The following is a 21,595-nucleotide window of genomic DNA, read 5'->3' as shown; positions in this document are numbered from 1 at the left end:
GGTATCTCCTCTGGGCCGGCTCTCCTGACCTCGGATGTGGGGTATCTTCTCTTGGCTGCTCTGGCACTGCACAGCGCGCCACCGCTCCTGGGGTAGTATGATTATCTTAACAGTATTCTTTCAGTCCATTAGCACAGTATATCTTTCCATTTCTTTGTGTCATCTTCAGTTTCTTTCATCAGTGTCTTTTAGTTGTCCAAGTATATATTTATTCCTAGTTTTTTGTGTTTTTTTGGGTACAATTGCATATGGAATTTGTTTTCTTAATTTCTCTTTCTGTTCATTGTTAGTATACAGAAAAACAACAGATTTCTATATATTAATTTTGTTTGCTGCCTCTTTACTGAATTCATTTTTTCTAAAAGTTTTTAAAAAATTTTCCATATATAGTATTATGTCATCTGCCAACAGCGATAGTTTTACTTCTTCCTTTCCTGTCTGGATTCCTTTTATTTCTCTTTCAAGGAGCTATATTTTTAAATGAAAACTTTGATGTTTGCTTTCATAGAAGAATTGAGTATGATTGAAGATGGAAAGCAGGGTCCTTGGTGATGTTGAATATCAGTCTTAGATTTCAGCATATGGGAAGTGAAACCATAGAGAGTAACAGGAATGAATGTATATTATCACTGTTGGAAGAAAGGACAGCTTCTGAGGGGCCTGTGAGGTAGAAAACAGTCTTCTGTGGACATCCAGAGCAGAACTGCTCAGTATTTGTTACGTGGTGTCACTGTGGGGCTCCAGGGGGATTCTCAGGCTGGGGAGGTGGGTGGCGTGGGGACTGATCCGAAACCACAGTTCTCTGCCCTCAGGCCAGTGCCACCCGATTTCATGTCACCTAAGGGCAGTGACATGGTGAGTTATAAAGGGGCACAGTTCATATTTCAAACTGAAGTTAGCAAGTACCTTAAGTTTGCTGCATATTCAAATACATGTTCTTCAGATAAGAGTGACTTATCACTGGAGCTGGGACTGGACATGTATTTAACAGACTTGCAGTAAGCTTTTCTGGGCATGTATTTAACAGAAAGTAGTACATAGTGGGAGGAGATTATGGACCAAGAGACTGGGACAGGCAGGCACAGCTAAGCATATATAGAGTACTGTGGCTCATCAGGGCCTTGCAAGTGCTTTGTGTTGGATCAGAGGGGAAGCTGAGGGAGAGGGAACAGCAGGAAGATAAATACTGTTGATTATATTCTCATGAAAGAGGCTCTTCACATCAGGAAGTGTAAAGTGGTACAACTTTTTGGGTAAGTCTTACAGCAATCTATGTCAAGTGTGTTAATTTAAAAAGATAGGACATTATGTTAAGGAAATAAGTTGTCCATAAAATCTTCTATTCAAGAGTATTCACAATAGCACACACAAAAAAGTGAGAGTGGAGGGAAGAGCAGACAGCAGGACCTACCAGGAGCTCGGGATGGAACAGCCATTAGTGTCTGCTCTCTGGAAGCGTACATTTTGGTGCAGTTGGGTGTGAGTCAGAAGCTATTGTACAGAAAAGAAACAACTCAGAAATATATATTATGACAGATGGAGGGAAGTGCTTTGAAGATTAATAAAGTGAGTTCAGGATATTGCAAGAGACAGAAAGTGGTGCCATCTATTTTAGGTAAAATAATTAGGAAAGGTAGATTGATATTTGGGTGGAGACCTGAATAAAATGGGGGAGCATATCATACCAAAATCTGGCAGAGGCATGAGGAGAGACATAAAGTGAGGGAGGTTAAGAGGTACAGACTTCCAGTTGCAAAATAAATGAGTCATGGGTATGAAATGTACAGTGCGGGGAAGACAGTCAGTAATTATGTAATATCTTTGTATGTGACAGATGGTAACTAGGCTTATCATACTGATCCTTATGTAATGTATAGGAATATTGCATCACTTTGTTTTATACCAGGAACTAATAGTGTTATAGGTCAATTATACTTTAACAAACAAATTCATAGAAAAAGTTTCCAGATTTGTGGTTACCAGAGGCAGGTGATAGTGGGAAGGGGAATTGGATGAAGTCGGTCAAAAGATACAAGTTTTCAGTTATAAGGTAAATAAATACCAGGGTTAAAATGTACAATATGATAAATATAATTAACGCTATGGTGCATTACATGTGTAAGCTAATCTTCTAACAGTTTTCATCAAAAAGAAAAAATTTGTTTTCCTTTAATTTTTTATCTACATGAGATGATGGATGGTCACTAAACTCATTGTGATAGTCATTCTGTGATGTATGTAAGTCAAATCATTATTCTGTACACCTTAAACTTACACAGTATGGTATGTCAGCTATGTCTCAATAAAACTGGAAGAAAAAATAGAAACAAATGGGCCAAATTTTGATAATTATTGACTCTGAATGTCAGCATTCATGCATATGTTTGAAATTTTCCTTAACAAAAGTGTACTCCTAAATTAAAAAAAAGTAAATCTCCCGTCTACAGTGGATAGAAGTGGTACAAACTTAAAAGAACAGGCATGTTAAATTTGCATAACATATAGAATTCATATAGAATCCATAGCCTACTGGGGGAGAAGACTGAAATCCTGGAAAAGCATAGAAAATGTTTCCTTCTTGCCCTTTTTTAAAATAGTGAGGCAGACATTTTCCACAGCTGTAAATAGGATAGGCAGTTTAAGACTTTGAAGAAGAAAAGGAAAGGGGAAAACAAATCTGGCAGAATGGCCTTGTAGGCAGAGGGCCAGTAGGTGTGGAGGACCTGAGGTGGCTGTTTAGTGAGTTCTTAGACTGGTAAGGAGCACATTGTCCCTGAGGCAGGGCAGGTTGGGAGAGCAGGTGGTGTTAGAACTTAGGACTTGATTCTGCATAAGATGCACACCATTGGGGAGATTGATGTAGCTTGAATTTAGGATTGTGCCAGCCTGTGAATGGAAAATAGACCAGGGAGTCAGTCAGGATTATGGAAGTTGAAGAACTAATAGGAGGCTACTGAAATAATCCAGACAATATACAACTGGCTGGGATGGGGGTGAGAAGTGGTTGATGTGGCCTGTGTGTTTAAATAGAAGCTACAGGAATGGCTGTTTGATGGACATGAGATGTGCAAAAGAGAGGAGTTGTAGGTGACCACAGAATTTTTGGTCTAAAGAGAAGTACAGAGCTGCTGTTGAGACTCAGAAGAAGTAAGCAGACCTCATAGGGTAGGGCACATGTTGAGTTCAAGTTTAAGATGTGTTGAACTTGAGTTGTTCTATGATATCAAAGTGAAATGTTACCTTGGCAGTAGGGCAGAAGAATCTGTAGTTCAGAATAGAATTTGGGATGGATATTGGAGAAGTGGGTCATTAACTTGTCCAAAAACCAGAGGGTAGTAGCTGGAAGTCAAGTGGAGGCCTTCCAAGGAGAGAGTGACTGCCTGTGCCCATTTTTCCTCACGTTTACCAGTGTCTGGTGATTTTAACCAGCATGTTTCACAGGGGCTAGAAGCCCTTGGTGAAAGTAGGTCTGAGAAAGGGAGGAGTGTTTGTGGCTGAAGAAAAGTTTTTGTTTTAATATGAGTTATTGTGATTCTTTGTATGCTGATAGGAAAGTTCCAGTGGAAAGGGGGAAATTATTGATTCAGAAGGTGATGGGGATGATTTCAGGAGTAAAGCCACTGATGGTGAGAGGGCTTAAGAATTAGTCCACAGTGGAGGATTTGGCTTTATGAGAGCATTGACAGTTCATCTGTCATTGTGGTTCCCAGCCCCAGATTCACATCAGAAACATAGGGAATGCTGAAAACACACTGCTGCCTGGCTGCCCCCCAGACCAGTGAAGTTACAGGCTCCAAGCTAAGGCCCTGGCACTGGTGTTCTCTGAGAGCTCCCTTTGTGCCTCTTGGCACCTGGAGAGGGGTGGGAGGATGACAATGTGTAAGGTTGATGCAGGCAGTTTGATCAGCTTGGTGAAAAAAGCTTGCGGAAGGTCTCTCAGTTTTCTTTTTTCAGTGAAGTGAGAAGCAACATTATAAGCTCAAAGCGGGGAGGAGAAGGGAAGAGTGCAATGGATGAAACTCTCACCTCCCTTAAATAAGGGGAATGCGGTACTCTTTGTTCATTAGCGAAGCAGAGTGCACTCTGATTTGTTTTCTGGGCTGTTAGTAACTTAATTTAGATTTCTATGCATTAAATTCCACCTTTTTATTAAATTTTCTATGCATTAAATTCCACATATTTAATGTGTTGTTTATATGTGCTGTTTTTCCTCTAGAAATCTACATCTATATTGGAATTTTACCAGGAACTTGGATTGCCACCAAAGCAGAAAGTTAAAATGTTTAATGTAACAGATAATGCTGTTATTAAGCCAGGTAATCTGAGATCGGGGAGAGGAGGGAGGTAAAAATACCCAAATATGTGATTTGTTTAATGTCAGCCCTTTTAATAAAGCTGAGTTCACAATACAAAGTCCCAAACATTTATTTTTAAATATAAAACCGTGTCTGATTTAATCACTAGGGACAAAGAGGTCTTTTTCTTTTTTAAGTGGAAGGAACTGTAGAGAACTCTTTGTTTTCCATGAAAGGAGGAGGAACGCTTTTGTTTTTAATGTACAGAGTGTTTCACATTTGGAAAAGCCTCTCCAAGTAAGTAAGTGAACTTTTAAAATGTGAAGTTCACTGTTTGTAGGCTGGTATTTTATTAAGTGAGGAATAGTTTCTCACTGCGATAGAATAAGAAAATATAGCCAGAAACAGAAAAGTGACTGACCATGGCACCTTGATGTAAAGATTCTTACTTAAAAATTCCAAAGTATTTTACCTACTCCATGGAATATCAAAAAGTCACATTTGGCAATATGATTATATTAGTTAATGGCATTTTGATGTCTTTGAACTTTAGAAAAGCTTCCTAATGTCTTGAACTTGGGTTCTTGAGAAGTGGACTGTAGAAGGATGTTTTAAGATTTGATATTTTACTACCTAAACTGAATTTCTTGAGGTAGAATACAGTTGCAGTAGGCCTTGTTAATTGGGGTGATAGAGTCAACCTTAATGAAAGCTAGAATTGAAGGTTTTTTTTTTAAGTGCAAATTTTTCATCTTTGAGGTAAAGTAAATGGAGTTAACTAGTATAAACATGAAGTCTGCGTTAACTTTTGCTATAGCTCAAACTGTATGATACTGGGTTTTTTTTGTGGATGAAAAATGGCCAAATATCAATTTAGGTGATTCAGCCTCATAGAAATTTGATCATTTTCAATCTCTCTATTTTTTCTTAATTTAAGGTTTTTCTCTGCCCATATAAATCCACGTTGGGTCCTACTTAAAGGACCCTATCCTCTGAAACCCTGCAGCACTTTACTCCTTGTTTTAAAACAAACACAAATTAGCTTTTGATTATATTGTCTACTATGTTGGTTGCAGTTTTTTTTTTTTTTTGAAGTCTTACTGAGTGATGTTAATGTTGAGTCCTATTTTTGGATAACTTACCTCCAATAGGAAAAAAAGAAAAGCCTTTGATATCCTACGTTTTTTTAGTCATTCTCTTATTTTTATTTTTCTTATTAGAAATGGGAAATATATCTTAATATATTGTTACTCACAAGAAAAAAACAAAGAATCTCATGTATTTACCAGCAGGAACAATACTGTCACAGGAGTTGCCTGCTTCACCCAGTATCGTGGTGGCCTCTGAATGCACGAGCACATCAGTGGCTGTGGCTTGCTGACCACTCGAGCACCATGTGCCCCATGCTTCAGCCTCCGTACTGTCCATTAGAATGCATTTATTGAGCACTTTTATTATTTTATTGTTGATGTTTCTAATCATTAAAATTGCAGAAGAGACTATCCTGACATTTTGAAATCTGGTAGCTAGAAAGCTTCCTGTCTAGTTTGTTTAATGAAGTTGTTTCTGAGCTGACAAATTTCATATTGATTTTTTGTTTTCTTTTCATAAAGGCACTCCTCTTTATGCTGCTCACTTTCGCCCAGGACAATATGTGGATGTCACAGCCAAAACGTAGGTCCACATAACAGGTTTTTTCGTTTTGTTTTCCTTGTACATTAAAAAACAACAGAGTGAGTGAAAGAAGTGCAGTCTTTCAAAGTCAGTGAATAAAAGATAAGTAATCATTATTCTCATTCATAATTCTAATCTTTAATGTAACTGATGGTACCAGTTTTTAAATTGCACTGAATTAGTTATGCCTGAAGAGTTTACATTTTAAATTGAGATGTGTGCTTCTTGAGATGGGACTAAGAGAAAGGTTACATTATTCAAGTTCCTTGTGGGCTGGGCCCACATCTATTTGAAGACAAAAGGCTGCATATATTATGTTGGTAAAAGATACAGGAAGTAGTTAAATTACAAACATCTTGTACTGTAGAGCATTTTTGGAACTGTGTTAAAATCCCATTAGAAACTGGGAGAAGAAAACAGAATCACACCTTAGGCCTCTTCAGTAGCATGACATCATCTTTTGGCACTAGAAGGGACAAAATATTTTGTCATACATAAAGAAGAGTTCAGATTTGGTAGAAATGAACACTTATTTGTCACTCTAATAGAAATGCTGACTTTGTATCATACTTTAAGTTCAGCACTGGCTACATAATCTCCAGGAAACTTTAGAACTTATAGAAGTAGTTTTTTAAAAATCAGTTGTGACAACCTAGAGCAGTGGAATGGGAAGGACAGGGGAGGCTCAAGTGGAAGGGATATATCTGTACTTCGGCTAGTTCACATTGTGTGAATGTGAATGCTTTACAACATTGTAAAGCAGTTATTGTCCAGTTAAACATTTAAAAAAATGAGTTGATGTTAACTCACTATGGAATAAAGTCACCAAGCCCTTTTCAGTATCATTTCTTACAATCCACATGATCTAGGCTAAGCTTAACTCCAGATATCAGCTCTCGTCCATTCTTTTGTTTGGCCATGCCATAAGGCTTGTGGGATCTTAAGTTCCCCTACAGGGATTGAACCCCCAATCCATGGTAGTGAAAGCGTGTAGTCCTAACTACTGGACTGCCAGGGAATTCCCAAGCTCTCATTCACTCTTATTTCTTGTTCTATTAACATTGACAACAGTTTCACTGCTTTATGTGTCTCGGTTTTCCTTTTGTCATTTCACAAGGTATGCAGCCTGTGTTCCAGGGATATGCTGACTGAGAACCGTTTGAAAATGAAAGTAGCCTCGAGGTGCTCTGGGGTAACCTTAGATCATAGTGACTGAGCCAGAGCTGCTGCTTGTGTCCACGGAAACCAGATAAATCTAGTGTCAGTTTCCTAAATGCAGTCAGATACTTCTTCACTTCCTCATTATTATTGCCTACTTTGAAATATGGGCCATGGCACACAGGTCCTAGGGACCTTAGGTTTTGATTAGCTATTTAGAAATGGAGGGGGTTTGGCCTGGAGAGGAGAGTAACGCTTTAAAGAGACTGTGAACCGTCCTCTTCTCCCTTCTTCCTGATTGTTGTGAACTCATTCCTACTTGTTGGGGCCTCTGAAATTACTGGTCTCACGGTAATGTTTGTCCTGCGTACCCTTGTGAAGAAGTCAAAATATTGGAACTGTAAATCTTTGGTTTGGGTAGATAGGGAGACATGTGTTATGAATAATATGGTTTTACTTTTTAAATTACTAAATTATTACATATAATAAAATACTTCATGGTAATTTGTTAACTTACAGTTAATAATGTATGCTTTCCACTACATATTTTGTAGGATAAATGAGATATTCAGGAAGCCCCACAAAATCAGTTTCCTTTGTTAGCAGATGCCTTATGGCAGTGTTTGTGACTAGCTTGGATTGGAGCCTGGCCTTTTTAGTGTCTGTGTTCAGTAGATGCTTTTATTTCATATGGTGTTGTTGGGTTTCTTTGACTTCTTTTTTTTTTTTTTTAGTTTTTTAATTGAAGGAAGATTGCTTTACCATGTCGTGTTGGTTTCTGCCGTACAGCAGTGCAAATCAGTCAGAGTTACACATATATCACTCCCGTCTTGAGCCTCCCTCCCCTCCCCCCCATTCCTTAGCTTCTCAGAAGCTGTTTTTAAAACTTCAGCCTTCTTGTGAGAGTGTGTTGGTTTTGTGTTTTAAGAGCATGTATCTAGAAGACAAGAGTGTGTACAGCCATGTGCGTTTCAGCCTCAGGACTAAACAGCTGATGAGAACTGAGAGAGGAACTAGCCTTGGGCTTTAAACTGTGGAGAAGGGGGACCTACGTTTGTTGTGTGGCTGTTGTACCGCCTTCTGTCTGACTGTAATGTGCGCACGGTACTCTAGAGTGTGTACCTTTTGGGGGTGTTACCTGAGATCAAAATGAAACAGACTGATCTTTCGCTAAATGCTGCTGATGGCTATAGTTTTCATAGCTGTCATGTTATTATGGCCTCAGGGTGCTTGTAAGTGCTTTCAGATTTACAGAACTATGTCCTCCTCATGTGAAGGTGTTTTGGATCTCTCCTGAGCAGGCTTGCATCTAAGCTACACACGGTCCTGGTGGCAGCTGTCACTGCCATTGACTTTCCCCATATGTGTGTGTACCTATGTACATGCACGCACACATGAATCTGCTTGCTTTTCTTTCTCCTCTTTGAATTCTTCTATCTCCTTCCATGATGCTTCTCTCTTTTTGAACAGTTCCCCCAGCTTGGAGTTTTAGTCCTTTACAGCCAGTGAGAATGTTTTTTCCTTGTTGACTATAAACGGAACCATTATCTTTTGGACATAGGCTCCAAGTTGTGGCAGTCAACTTTGTCCTCCTTTTTTGTACTTTGTCCTCCTTTTGCAGCCCCTGTTTTAATATTTTGAAACTTCTGGGTTCCATCATCTTGATTATTAATGATGTTACAGATGTACACACTGGAGAAAAAGTGTTGCACTGACATAGCTGGGTCAGATGAGGGACAAGGGTTCATAGCCTGGAGCAGCAGTTTCCACGCTTGAGTGGGCTTCAGCATCTCCAAGAAGGCTTGTTACACAATCTTCTGTCTCCTGCCAGTCTTCAGATTCATTAGATCTGGGGAAGTACCTGAGAATTTGCATTTCCAGCAAGTTCCCAGGTTGTGTGGATGCTGCTAGTCCCGGGACCACATTGAGAACCACCAGACTGGAGAACAGGAACTCATCAGTGAACTTGCTTTTCTGTGCTCCTTTACCCAGCACGGAGTCCCAGCGCCTCCCTTTTCTCAGCTCTACTCAAATTAGTCCTGAGAAATCTGTATGCAGGTCAAGAAGCAGCAGCTAGAACCAGACATGGAACAACAGACTGGTTCCAAGTTGGGAAAGGAGTATGTCAAGGCTGAATATTGTCACCCTGCTTATTTAAATTATATGCAGAGTAAATCATGTGAAATGCTGAGCTGGATGAAACACAAGCTAGAATCAGGATTGCCAGGAGAAATACCAATAACCTCAGATATGCAGATGACACCATCCTTATGGTAGAAAGTGAAGAAGAACTAAAGAACCTCTTGATGAAAGTGAAAGAGGAGAGTAAACAAGTTGGCTTAAAACTCAGCATTCAAAAAACAAAGATCATGGCATCCAGTCCCATCACTACATGGCGATTAGATGAGGAAACAGTGGAAACAGTGGCAGACGTTTTTTTTTTTGGGCTCCAAAATCACTGCAGATGGTGACTGCAGCCATGAAATTAAAAGACACTTGCTCATTGGAATAAAAGCTATGACCAACCTAGACAACATATTAAAAAGCAGGAACATTTCTTTGCCCACAAAGGTCCATCTAGTCAAAGCTGTGGTTCTTCCAGTAGTCATGTATGGATGTGAGAGTTGGGTCATAAAGAAAGCTGAGCACGAAAGAATTGATTTTTGAAATGTGGTGTTGGAGAAGATTCTTGAGGGTCCCTTGGACTGCAAGGAGATCCAACCAATCCGTCCTAAAGGAAATCAGTCCTGAATATTCAGTGGAAGGACTGATGCTGAAGCTGAAGTTCCAGTACTTTGGCCACCTGAAGTGAAGAGCTGACCCATTGGGAAAGACGCTGATGCTGGGAAAGATTGAAGGCAGAAGAAGGGGGTGACAGAGGATGAGATGGTTGGATGGCATCACCAACTCTATGGACATGTGTTTGAGCAAGCTCCAGGGTGATGGACAGGGAAGCCTGGTATGCTGCATTCCATGGGGTCGGACACAACTGAGCAACTGAACTGAACTGAACTCAAATGATAACATATGGACATCTGTTTTAAAGTACGCAGGTCTAATCAATCTGATTTCAAATAACATTGCAGTAATAGTAAGCCTGTGTATCACCTACATTTTAGTTAGCATGAAACTGAAAACTGGTTTCTTTAGTAACTGGCTTCATCATCTCCTTTCCATTAGAGATTAATTTGAGACTTGTTTCTAATTGAAATTTACTTTTCTCATGTTGTAATAATTACATTTAATTGTTAAGTCTACACTTATATTTTGAGTATTTTAAATTTTTTACCATATATTTTCAGTTTTAATTACTGGATTAAATCTATGTTAGAAATAACTTAAGAAAAATTTAAAATAGAAAAATACTAATTTAAGAAAATATAGTGTTAATAGAATCTATCTACTTGAAGAACAAAATTGTCCACAGACATTGTCTTTTAAGTGACCAGTAACCAACACTAGCAACCCCTTCTTTTTTTACATTTAAAAAAAAAATTATTTATTTTTAATTGGAAGATAATTGCTTCACAGTATTGCATTGGTTTCTGCCATGCATCAACGTGAATCAGCCATAGGCATACATATGTCCCTTCCCTTTTGAACCTCTGTCTCACCCCTCTAGGTTGTCACAAAGCCCCAGCTCAAGTTCCGTGCATCATATAGCAAATTCCCACTGGCTATCTGTTTTACATATGGTAAACGTATATGTTTTCATGCTACTCTCTCCATTTGTCCCATCGTCTCCTTCGCCCACTTTGTCCCCAAGTCTGTTCTCTATGTCTGCATCTCCATTGCTGCTCTGCAAATAGGTTCATCAGTACCATCTTTCTACATTCCATATATATGCCTTAATATATGATATTTGTTTTTCTCTTTCTGACTTACTTCATTCTGCATAATAGGCTCTAGGTTCATCTGCCTTATTAGAACTGGCTCAAATGGATTCCTTTTTATGGCTAGGAGTCTCTTCTTGAAGACTTCCGTAAATTGTCTTTTCACTTTGTAATTATCTTTAATGTCCAGAGTTTATAATTCAGGGGCCAGAGCTTTCTCCCAGACTGAAATTTATAAATTCTCATTTGGCTTGTGAGGCTAATAGGAGTACTTTTTCTTGTCTAATATGGTTTCTGGGAAAACTTCATTGAAGAATGTCCTCAGTGGTCATCTGATCAAGTGTTATTATGTTCCTCATCTTCTCCAGCTCTTTCTCATATTCCTCAATTCTGGTCTTTGAGAGAGACAGAAACTCAGCACAGCTTTTCACATCTTTTTCTTCATTGTCTTCCTGGGCAGTGTATTTATCCTCTGGCAAAGGAACCTTCGGGGCATTAACTTCTTCTCAAAGGCATCTTTCAAGCCAGCCTTTGTCACATTGGCCTTGTAAGCCCAGTCAATGGCAGGTGGTTTCTCAGGCAGGTTAGCCAACCTGGAGGTGAGGGTCTCATTCCAGAATTTCAAGGAATTAGCAGTGGCCTTTGGGAGATAATCTCCCTGAAAGCTACCCAGTCAATGGCTTTTAGAGCAAGTTGCCATCCAGCTATCTTGAGGACCTTTATTGACCCGGGGCCCACAGTCCACAACAGGCTTCCCTGCATTTTTAAAATGTTCCTCTCTTAATGATTATGTTGGAAAATCTGCTTACATTGAAAAAAAACATTGTGTTTACCTGTGCTGTATTTTTAAACCAGAAATAGTTTTTTATCTAGAGTCTGAGAATACAAATTCTATTTAGATTATGTGGGAAAGCTCCTTAACACCTAATATGTAAAACTATTCTATCAGAATAATTTTTCAGTTTTCATTATTCTATAAATAGACAATAAGTATCAGTTTTATGTAATTTATTCTAATTAAAGTCTAACATATATAATGACGCATTCCCCACACTACTACGACTGCCACTAGGTAGTGGTACTACCTGGTGTACTAGGACCCTTTTAAAGACTATATTCTTGTTCTGTAATGGCGATTGTATTCCACTGTAAGTTCTAACAGATGATGGGTTTGGAGGCTCAATGTTTTCCCTTTTCTTTCTCTCTCAATTTTGAGGAGGAAACATCTCTAGATAATGTAGAAAGAGTCACTAAGATAAAATATGACTGTTGATTCTACCCTTAACATATGATGTTTAGTCCATTGTTTTCTGTTGAATTCTAGCAGTGCTTATTTTAACTTTTGAGTTTTTCTTTTTTCTTTTTTTTTTTTAAAGGAGAAAACTCAGGAAAGAATGAAAGTAAGATAAACAAAAAGAAAACTGTAAATACACATTCTGCATTGTTTAGGAGAAAAATGTTAGCTCTCTCTTAAAGAACTTGGAAGACACTGGTGATAGTGATGAGCCTATACTGGTGGGCATGGGACACTTTCCTGCCAGGTGTCTTACTGAACTTTGAATTCATGACAGTGGCATGCCTGAAATAATTTCTCAAATCTCAGATTGAAATTAGAAAACAGGTCATTCAGTTACTTAAAATATTTTTTTCTTTCTGTATGTTAAGATCATCTAAAAATCTGTCTATGAGTCTGGGCTAATGGAAACAGCCCATATGTTTTCAGGCATAATCTTATTACTTAAAATAGCAATTTCTGACATAATCTTAGAATTTTTGAAGTTATCAGTGTCCTTTAAATCCTCATTACCCTTTGGCTCAAAATAGAAAAATATGTATGTATGCTCAGTCATGTTTGATTCTTTGTGACACAGTGGACTGTAGCCCACCAGGCTCCTCTGTCCATGGGATTTCCCAGGCAAGAATACTGGAATGGGTTGCCATTTCCTTCTCCAAGGGATCTTCCTGACCCAGGGATCGAACCCACGTCTCTTGTGTCTCCTGCATTGGCAGGCAGATTCTTTACCACTGAGCCACCTGGGAAGCCCAAAGAGAAGCAGCTGCCAGGAGAGACAGATAGGGTACTTACTTTGATAATGTTGTCACTGATAGTAAAAATGAAAGGAGTAAGGAAGAGTTAATTTGGGTTCTTTCATTAAAACATCAAAATATATATAGAAATATTGTTCAGCAGAGCCTTCAGGTGATTAAAAAGCTAGGTAGGTTCTAACAAAGTGGAGACTCTTTTGAGCTGTGTGCTCAGTCCTACATACTGTTCAGAGAAGGGTGCTTCCACACTCTTCAGAAGCTCAAGGGAAAACAAGATACATGCTGCCTTCAGGGAACAATTGTTCTCCAGCCCTGCACATTTTAATAAGTTACTTTACTTACTGGTTATTCAAAGCAGTAAAATTTTAAGCATATTAGTGAAAATTTTCTAAATGAATAAACTATAGAGGGAAATAGTCTCTGTGAAAAAACTATTTTCTCAGTCAAAGTGAGGTGGTCTAGGGAGCGTGGTCAAAGCATGGCTCTGCTTCTCAGCAGCTCTGTGACCTAGACAGCTTTCTTAACCTCTTTGTCACCTCATCTTTGTTGTTGTTCAGTTGCTTAGTTATGTCCGACTCTTTGCCACCCCACGGACTGCAGCACACCAGGCTTCCCTGTCCTTCATTGTCTCCTGGAGTTTGCTCAAACTCATGTCCATTGAATCAGTGATGCCATCCAACCATCTCATCCTCTGTCTCCCCCTTCTTTTGCCTTCAGTCTTTCCCAGCATCAGGGTCCTTTCCAATGAGTTGGCTCTTCGCATCAGGTGGCCAAAGTATTGGAGCTTCAGCATCAGTCCTTCCAATGAATATTCAGGATTGATTTCCTTTAGGATTGACTGATTTGATCTCCTTGCTGTCCACAGGACTCTCAAGAGTCTTCTCTAGCATCACAGTTAGAAAGCATCAGTTCTTCAGCACTCAGCCTTCTTTATGGTCCAACTCTCACATCCATACATGACTGCTGGAGAAACCATAGCTTTGACTATATGGACCTTTATTGGCAACGTGATAATTCTCCTGTTTTCATATGCTGTCTAGATTGGTCATAGCTTTCCTTCCAAGCAGCAAGCATCTTTTAATTTCATGACTGCAATCACCATCTGCAGTGATTTTGGAGCCCAAGAAAATAAAGTCTCTCACTGTTTGCATTTTTCCCCTGTCGTGTTTGCCGTGAAGTGATGGGACTGGATGCCATGATCTGTTTTTTTGAATGTTGAGTTTTAAGCCAGCTTTTTCACTCACCTCTTTGACTTTCATCAAGAGCCTCATCTTTAACATGAGACTAATCATACCACCTGCCTCATAGCCTCCTAGTGTTAAGATTGAATGAAATAATGCACATAAGGCTCTTAGCTCAAGATCTGGGATGTAGTAAATGCTCGAAAGTATTGGCTGCTGTCACTATTACTGTTTTTTCATTTGTTTCAAATATTTTGTTTTGGTTTCAAAATTCTAAAGGAAAAATCTCTGTTTTCCTCAATAGGAAATATCTTTTAAAATGAATTAACTACATTAAGTTATTTAGAATTCAATTGTGATGTTTTCTGATACATCAAGTTATTGCCTCTTAAACTGTTTTGTATAGCCAAGTAGTAACCTTACAAAGCACTCTAGGTAATTTTAAGAATACATAATACCTGCCACATTTAGAATTTACAGTGTAATGAGGATGCCCTTGAAATAGCTCCATGCTTCTCTGATATGCTGCTTTATTTTTGCTTTACTCTGTTTATCAGGAGGCAGTGTGACCTGGGTTGAAAGCATAACCAGATGCTTTCATTTACCAGGGATTTAACCTTGGGCAAGTGACTTAACTTCTCTGGATACATTTCATTATCTTTAACATAAAGGTTTAGGATTAAATGGTTTCTAAATTTCTTCTTTTTTTTTCAAATGTGGGTTTTGGGTTTTTTTTTTAATTTTTTATTTAGCTTTTTTTTTTTTTAATTGCAAATCAATCCATTTATTTAAAGTATGCATTATAGAACAGCTTATAGAATAATGTAAGGCCTACTTTCTGATGTTGTGAATAGAGCTGTGCATTCAATTAAAAGTTAAATTCTAAATTAAAATTTCCTATTTGGAACAAAAAAAAATTCTTCTTTGGTACAGAAAAGTCTCAAGTCTAAGACAATAAACTGATTTTTTATGCACATCTGTAATTTTTTTTTTTTTTTTGCATCTGGATTTTTTTTTTTTTTTTTTAATTACTTGGAGGCTAATTACTTCACAACATTTCAGTGGGTTTTGTCATACATTGATATGAATCAGCCATAGATTTACACGTATTCCCCATCCCGATCCCCCCTCCCACCTCCCTCTCCACCCGATTCCTCTGGGTCTTCCCAGTGCACCAGGCCCGAGCACTTGTCTCATGCATCCCACCTGGGCTGGTGATCTGTTTCACCATAGATAGTATACATGCTGTTCTTTTGAAATATCCCACCCTCACCTTCTCCCACAGAGTTCAAAAGTCTGTTTTGTATTTCTGTGTCTCTTTTTCTGTTTTGCATGTAGGGTTGTCATTACCATCTTTCTAAATTCCATATATATGTGTTAGTATGCTGTAATGTTCTTTATCTTTCTGGCTTACTTCACTCTGTATAAGGGGCTCCAGTTTCATCCATCTCATTAGTACTGGTTCAAATGAATTCTTTTTAATGGCTGAGTAATATTCCATGGTGTATATGTACCACAGCTTCCTTATCCATTCATCTGCTGATGGGCATCTAGGTTGCTTCCATGTCCTGGTGCTGCGATGAACATTGGGGTGCACGTGTCTCTTTCAGATCTGGTTTCCTCAGTGTGTATGCCCAGAAGTGGGATTGCTGGGTCATATAGCAGTTCTATTTCCAGTTTTTTAAGGAATCTCCACACTGTTTTCCATAGCGGCTGTACTAGTTTGCATTCCCACCAACAGTGTAAGAGGGTTCCCTTTTCTCCACACCCTCTCCAGCATTTATTGCTTGTAGACTTTTGGATAGCAGCCATCCTGACTGGCGTGTAATGGTACCTCATTGTGGTTTTGATTTGCATTTCACTAATACTGAGTGATGTTGAGCATCTTTTCATGTGTTTGTTAGCCATCTGTATGTCTTCTTTGGAGAAATGTCTGTTTAGTTCTTTGGCCCATTTTTTGATTGGGTCATTTATTTTTCTGGAATTGAGCTGCAGGAGTTGCTTGTATATTTTTGAGATTAATCCTTTGTCTGTTTCTTCATTTGCTATTATTTTCTCCCAATCTGAAGGCTGTCTTTTCACCTTACTTATAGTTTCCTTTGTAGTGCAAAAGCTTTTAAGTTTCATTAGGTCCCATTTGTTTAGTTTTGCTTTTATTTCCAATATTCTGGGAGGTGGGTCATAGAGGATCTTGCTGTGATTTATGTCGGAGAGTGTTTTGCCTATGTTCTCCTCTAGGAGTTTTATAGTTTCTGGTCTTACATTTAGATCTTTAATCCATTTTGAGTTTATTTTTGTGTATGGTGTTAGAAAGTGTTCTAGTTTCATTCTTTTACAAGTGGTTGACCAGTTTTCCCAGCACCACTTGTTAAAGAGGTTATCTGTGACAAAGGAGGCAAGGATATACAATGGAAAAAAGACAACCTCTTTAACAAGTGGTGCTGGGAAAACTGGTCAATAATTACCCTAAATGTAAATGGGTTGAATGCCCCAACCAAAAGACAAAGATTGGCTGAATGGATACAAAAACAAGACCCCTATATATGCTGTCTACAAGAGACCCACCTCAAAACAAGAGACACATACACACTAAAAGTGAAGGGCTGGAAAAAAATATTTCATGCAAACGGAGACCAAAAGAAAGCAGGAGTCGCAATACTCATATCAGATAAAATAGACTTTCAAGTAAAGGATGTGAAAAGAGACAAAGAAGGACACTACCTAATCATCAATGGATCAATCCAAGAAGAAGATATAACAATTATAAATATATATGCACCCAACATAGGAGCACCGCAATATGTACGGCAAACACTAACGAGTATGAAAGAGGAAATTAATAGTAACCCAATAATAGTGGGAGACTTTAATACCCCACTCACAACTATGGATAGATCAACTAAACAGAAAATTAACAAGGAAACACAAACCTTAAATGACACAATGGACCAGCTAGACCTAATTGATATCTATAGGACATTTCACCCCAAAACAATCAACTTCACCTTTTTCTCAAGTGCACACGGAACCTTCTCCAGAATAGATCACATCCTGGGCCATAGATCTGGTCTTGGAAAATTCAAAAAAATTGAAATCATTCCAATCATCTTTTCTGACCACAGTGCAGTAAGATTAGATCTCAATTACAGGAAAAAAAATAGTTAAAAATTCAAACATATGGAGGCTAAATAACACGCTTCTGAATAACCAACAAATCATAGAAGAAAGCAAAAAAGAAATCAAAATATGCATAGAAATGAATGAAAATGAAAACACAACAACCCAAAACCTATGGGGCACTGTAAAAGCAGTGCTAAGGGGAAGGTTCATAGCATTACAGGCTTACATCAAGAAACAAGAAAAAAACCAAATAAATAACCTAACTCTACACCTAAAGCAATTAGAGAAGGAAGAAATGAAGAACCCCAGGGTTAGCAGAAGGAAAGAAATCTTAAAAATCAGGGCAGAAATAAATGCAAAAGAAACTAAAGAGACCATAGCAAAAATCAACAAAGCTAAAAGCTGGTTTTTTGAAAAAATAAACAAAATTTAAAAACCATTAGCAAGACTCATTAAGAAACAAAGAGAGAAAAACCAAATTAACAAAATTAGAAATGAAAATGGAGAGATCACAACAGACAACAATGAAATACAAAGGATCATAAGAGACTACTACCAGCAGCTCTATGCCAATAAAATATTTAGCTTTTTTTTAAAGTACAGTCGATTGACAATATTATGTTAGTTTTAGGTATACAGCAAAGTGATTGCATTATGTATATACATCCTTTTTCATATTCTTTTTCATTATGGTTTATCACAAGATACTGAATATAGTTCCCTGTACTGTATGGTGGGACTTTGTTGATTATCTGTTGTATACATAGTAGTTTGTGTCTGCTAATCCCAAACTCCCAATATATCCCTCTCCTACCCTTTTCCCTTTTAGTAACCATAAGTTTGTGTTCTGTATCTGTGAGTCTATTTCTGTTTTTTAAATAAGTTCATTTGTATCAGGGTTTTTATTTTTAGATTCTACATATTTCTAAGTTCCTTTCAGTTATATAAATCTGTTTCCAAAAAATAATCCCTCAATTTCCCAAGTGGCATAATTCACTGTTTTCTATATTAATGAAGAAGTAATACTCAGAAAACTGTTTTGTCTTTTCATGATGTTACTTGAATTATTTGAGTTTTCTGTTTGGAGAAGAACAGACTGAACTTAGGACAGCAAACATGGTGTCTGGGTTTAATTAGGACAGCCAGAAAATGTTCCCTTCTATAAAAGGGCTGAAAAGAATCACTGCACATTTGGCTCTTTGTCCTACTGAATGAGGGACTTCCCTGGTAGCTCAAATGGTAAAGACTCTGCCTGCAATGCAGGAGACGCAGGTTCGATCCTTGTGTCGGGAAGATCCCCCGGAGAAGGAGTGGCAACCCACTCTAGTATTCTTGCCTGGAGGATCCCATGGACAGAGGAGCCTGGCAGGATACAATCCATAGGGTCGCCAATGAGTTGGACACAACTTAGCAACTTAAACAACAACTAATGAATGATCTAGATTTAATGTCAGAAAGCTGTAAGCAGGGCACACTTAGCAGTCAGTTGTTGATAAAATTATTCCCAGATATTGATGGGAGCTTTATAGTTTTTCGACAGAAACAGAATACCTCCTGTTCAGGTCATGCTGTCTCAAAATCATCCTGGGGAGTAACAGCCAAACAGATCTTCCATGCTAGCTTTTACCTTGTGTGTGATGAAACACAGAGCACCTGAAACATTCCATGATGACACCTGTGTGCTCAGGAGCTGTTTTACATCTCTGATTGAATAGAATTAGACAAGAATGCTGCATTGGGTGGAAACTGACTTCAGACATTTACAGGGGTCTTCAGTGGCCAGGGCAAGACTTGGTGAAATTCCTTCAAAATTCCTCAGAGGACGCAGAATGGATGGACTTGAGAGTACTCCTCACCTATAGATCTTTTATTTTATCCTCATATACAAGTGTATCCAGAACCATGCAATCAAAGGTAGTTACCAAAGGTCCGTCTAGTCAAGGCTATGGTTTTTCCAGTGGTCATGTATGGATGTGAGAGTTGGACAGTGAAGAAAGCTGAGCAACGAAGAATTGATGCTTTTGAACTGTGGTGTTGGAGAAGACTCTTGAGAGTCCCTTGGACTGCAAGGAGATCCAACCAGTCCATCCTAAAGGAGATCAGTCCTGGGTGTTCATTGGAAGGACTGATGTTGAAGCTGAAACTCCAGTATTTTGGCCACCACATGCAAAGAGTTGACTCATTGGAAAAGACCCTAATGCTGGGAAGGATTGGGGGCAGGAGGAGAAGGGGACAACAGAGGATGAGATGGCTGGATGGCATCACTGACTCGATGGACATGGGTTTGGGTAGACTTCGGGAGTTGGTGATGGACAGGGAGGCCTGGCGTGCTGCAATTCACGGGGTCGCAAAGAGTCAGACACAACTGAGTGACTGAACTGAACTGAACTGAACCCACTAAGTAGGGAAATATTTGATGGATGTGTATTAAATGTTTATATCTGCTGGTAGACATTTAGGTGTTTGTCAGAGTGTGACAGGGAAATGAAATTCATAGTAGTAATCTCTGGAGATTTATGAAATACAGTTAGAAACACTAAATTATGCATTGTCTTCTGCAAAGTTCTTAATAGTCATACCTTCACGCCCTTCCTCCCCTTTTCTTAATACAGTCTTCTTAAACTTTTATTGAAAAGCCTGTTATATACAGCATTTGAAAACTATAGAACCAAATCAAGGAAATAATTATTTCTTCCAGACACAGTTAAAGCCAGTAACAGAGTTACTCTGAGTTCTGGTAGGTAGGGCACTACTTTTAGATGCTGCACAATCCCTGTGCTTCATGAACTTAAAGTATAGTGAGGAAAAACACCAAGAAACAAGGACAATAAAGTCTAAATTTAAATCATATCTCTCAGATTTTTTTACATTTTGTTTTCGCAAGTATGAATGCTGAAATAAGTACACTTTTTGTTTTCCTAATTTTCATATATGTTTCACTAGATTTGGATCTTAACGTTGTGTTCTTAGCTGATTTGAATTTTCCTTTATTTCATTTATTCCGCTGTCATTAAAAATGGCAGTAAAAAAGGGGTGGGTGAGATGAAAGCATATTATGTATTTTGTATCCCTTTTAGTGAGATGAAGGTTTTATTTTATGCGACCTGTGAAAATCCTATGTTGGAACTGTGCATGGGTATACTAAGTGTATATTCCTTCATTTCCTGCTTTTGTTTTGTTTTTGTTCTCCAGTTGGGTGACAACTGAGAGAAACAAAGGAATAGACACCTGTTCTGCACCCCCACCCCCCACCCTGGAGCAACAGGTGCCTTTTGTTCTCTACGGTCTCAATTCAGCCAGTGATTTGTCACATCATGTGTGTCTTATCCTTTTGTTTAAAGGTTATTTATTGAAGAGGCTTCCATTGTACGCAGTATAACAACATGATGTGTTCTAGAACTAGATTGAAAAACAGTCTGTAATTAGCTGACAGTAATTAACACTTTCAGGATACCACTTTGATTTTGTAATCATCTGCTGGTAAAATGAGCTAAATTATCTTCTGAAACTTACCCAGAATGTGTTTTTTTTTTTTTTTTTAACCAGTGCACACTTGCATGCTCTCTCTATAAGCAGGGGCTGAATCAGTTTGAGAACTCAGAAGATACCAACAAACTTTCTACCAAGAATGACCACTGTTAGTGTTTTGAAACCATGCTCACTGTAGATTTGGCATTGCCACTCCCTTCCCTTTTTTTCTTTAAAGTGTTATTTGCTGAACAGTACCATAAGTTCAAGTGGCTTTTTAGGTACTTTTCTATTTTTAAATTGCAAAGCATTTATTTTTCAAAGACATTCTAAAATTCAGTGTTAAGTTTCTGAAGCAAAACTGCAGTAAAATATCTTATTATTTACTTTCTAGATGCTAGTCTTCCAAAGTTTGTGGTGACTTTTCAGTGAATATTAAAATTTATTAAATTTCTACTTTACCTCTTTGATCAATGGTAAGCATTATTTTGAGTTCTTGAAGCCAAAAAGAATTATGTACAGGCACGCCTTGGATATATTACAGTTCAGTTCCAGACCACTGTGGTAAAGCAAGTCAAACAGATTTTTTCGTTTCCTAGTGCATGTAGAAGTTATATATTATACATACACTGTATTATAGTCTGTTAAGTGTGCAATAGCATTATGTCTATAAAAACAATGTATGTGCCTTAATTTAAAAATACTTCATGGCTTTTTAAAAAGAAACCATCATCTGATCACACAAGGTTGCCACAAGCCTTTCAAATTGTAAAATCCACAGTATCTGTGGAGCCCAATAAAACAAAGTATGCTGGTCAGT

The 21,595-nt window shown here is 38.2% G+C and overlaps 1 protein-coding gene and 1 pseudogene across 1 annotated transcript in view; one reads left to right on the top strand and one right to left on the bottom strand.

Moving 5' to 3' along the window:
* MRPL3 (mitochondrial ribosomal protein L3) overlaps positions 1-21,595 on the top strand; it is a 51,884-nt gene that overhangs the window by 13,053 nt on the left and 17,236 nt on the right. The window contains exons 5-6 of the mRNA XM_061167593.1: positions 4,217-4,316; positions 5,909-5,969. Of these exons, the coding sequence (XP_061023576.1) occupies positions 4,217-4,316; positions 5,909-5,969 (161 nt within the window). The remainder of the gene's footprint in view (positions 1-4,216; positions 4,317-5,908; positions 5,970-21,595) is intronic.
* Positions 5,979-16,410, bottom strand: LOC133073718 (ATP synthase subunit d, mitochondrial-like; annotated as a pseudogene).

Source organism: Dama dama, chromosome 19 (assembly GCF_033118175.1).
Source record: "Dama dama isolate Ldn47 chromosome 19, ASM3311817v1, whole genome shotgun sequence".
Taxonomy (NCBI): domain Eukaryota; kingdom Metazoa; phylum Chordata; class Mammalia; order Artiodactyla; family Cervidae; genus Dama; species Dama dama.
This window is presented reverse-complemented; position numbering and strand designations above follow the sequence as displayed.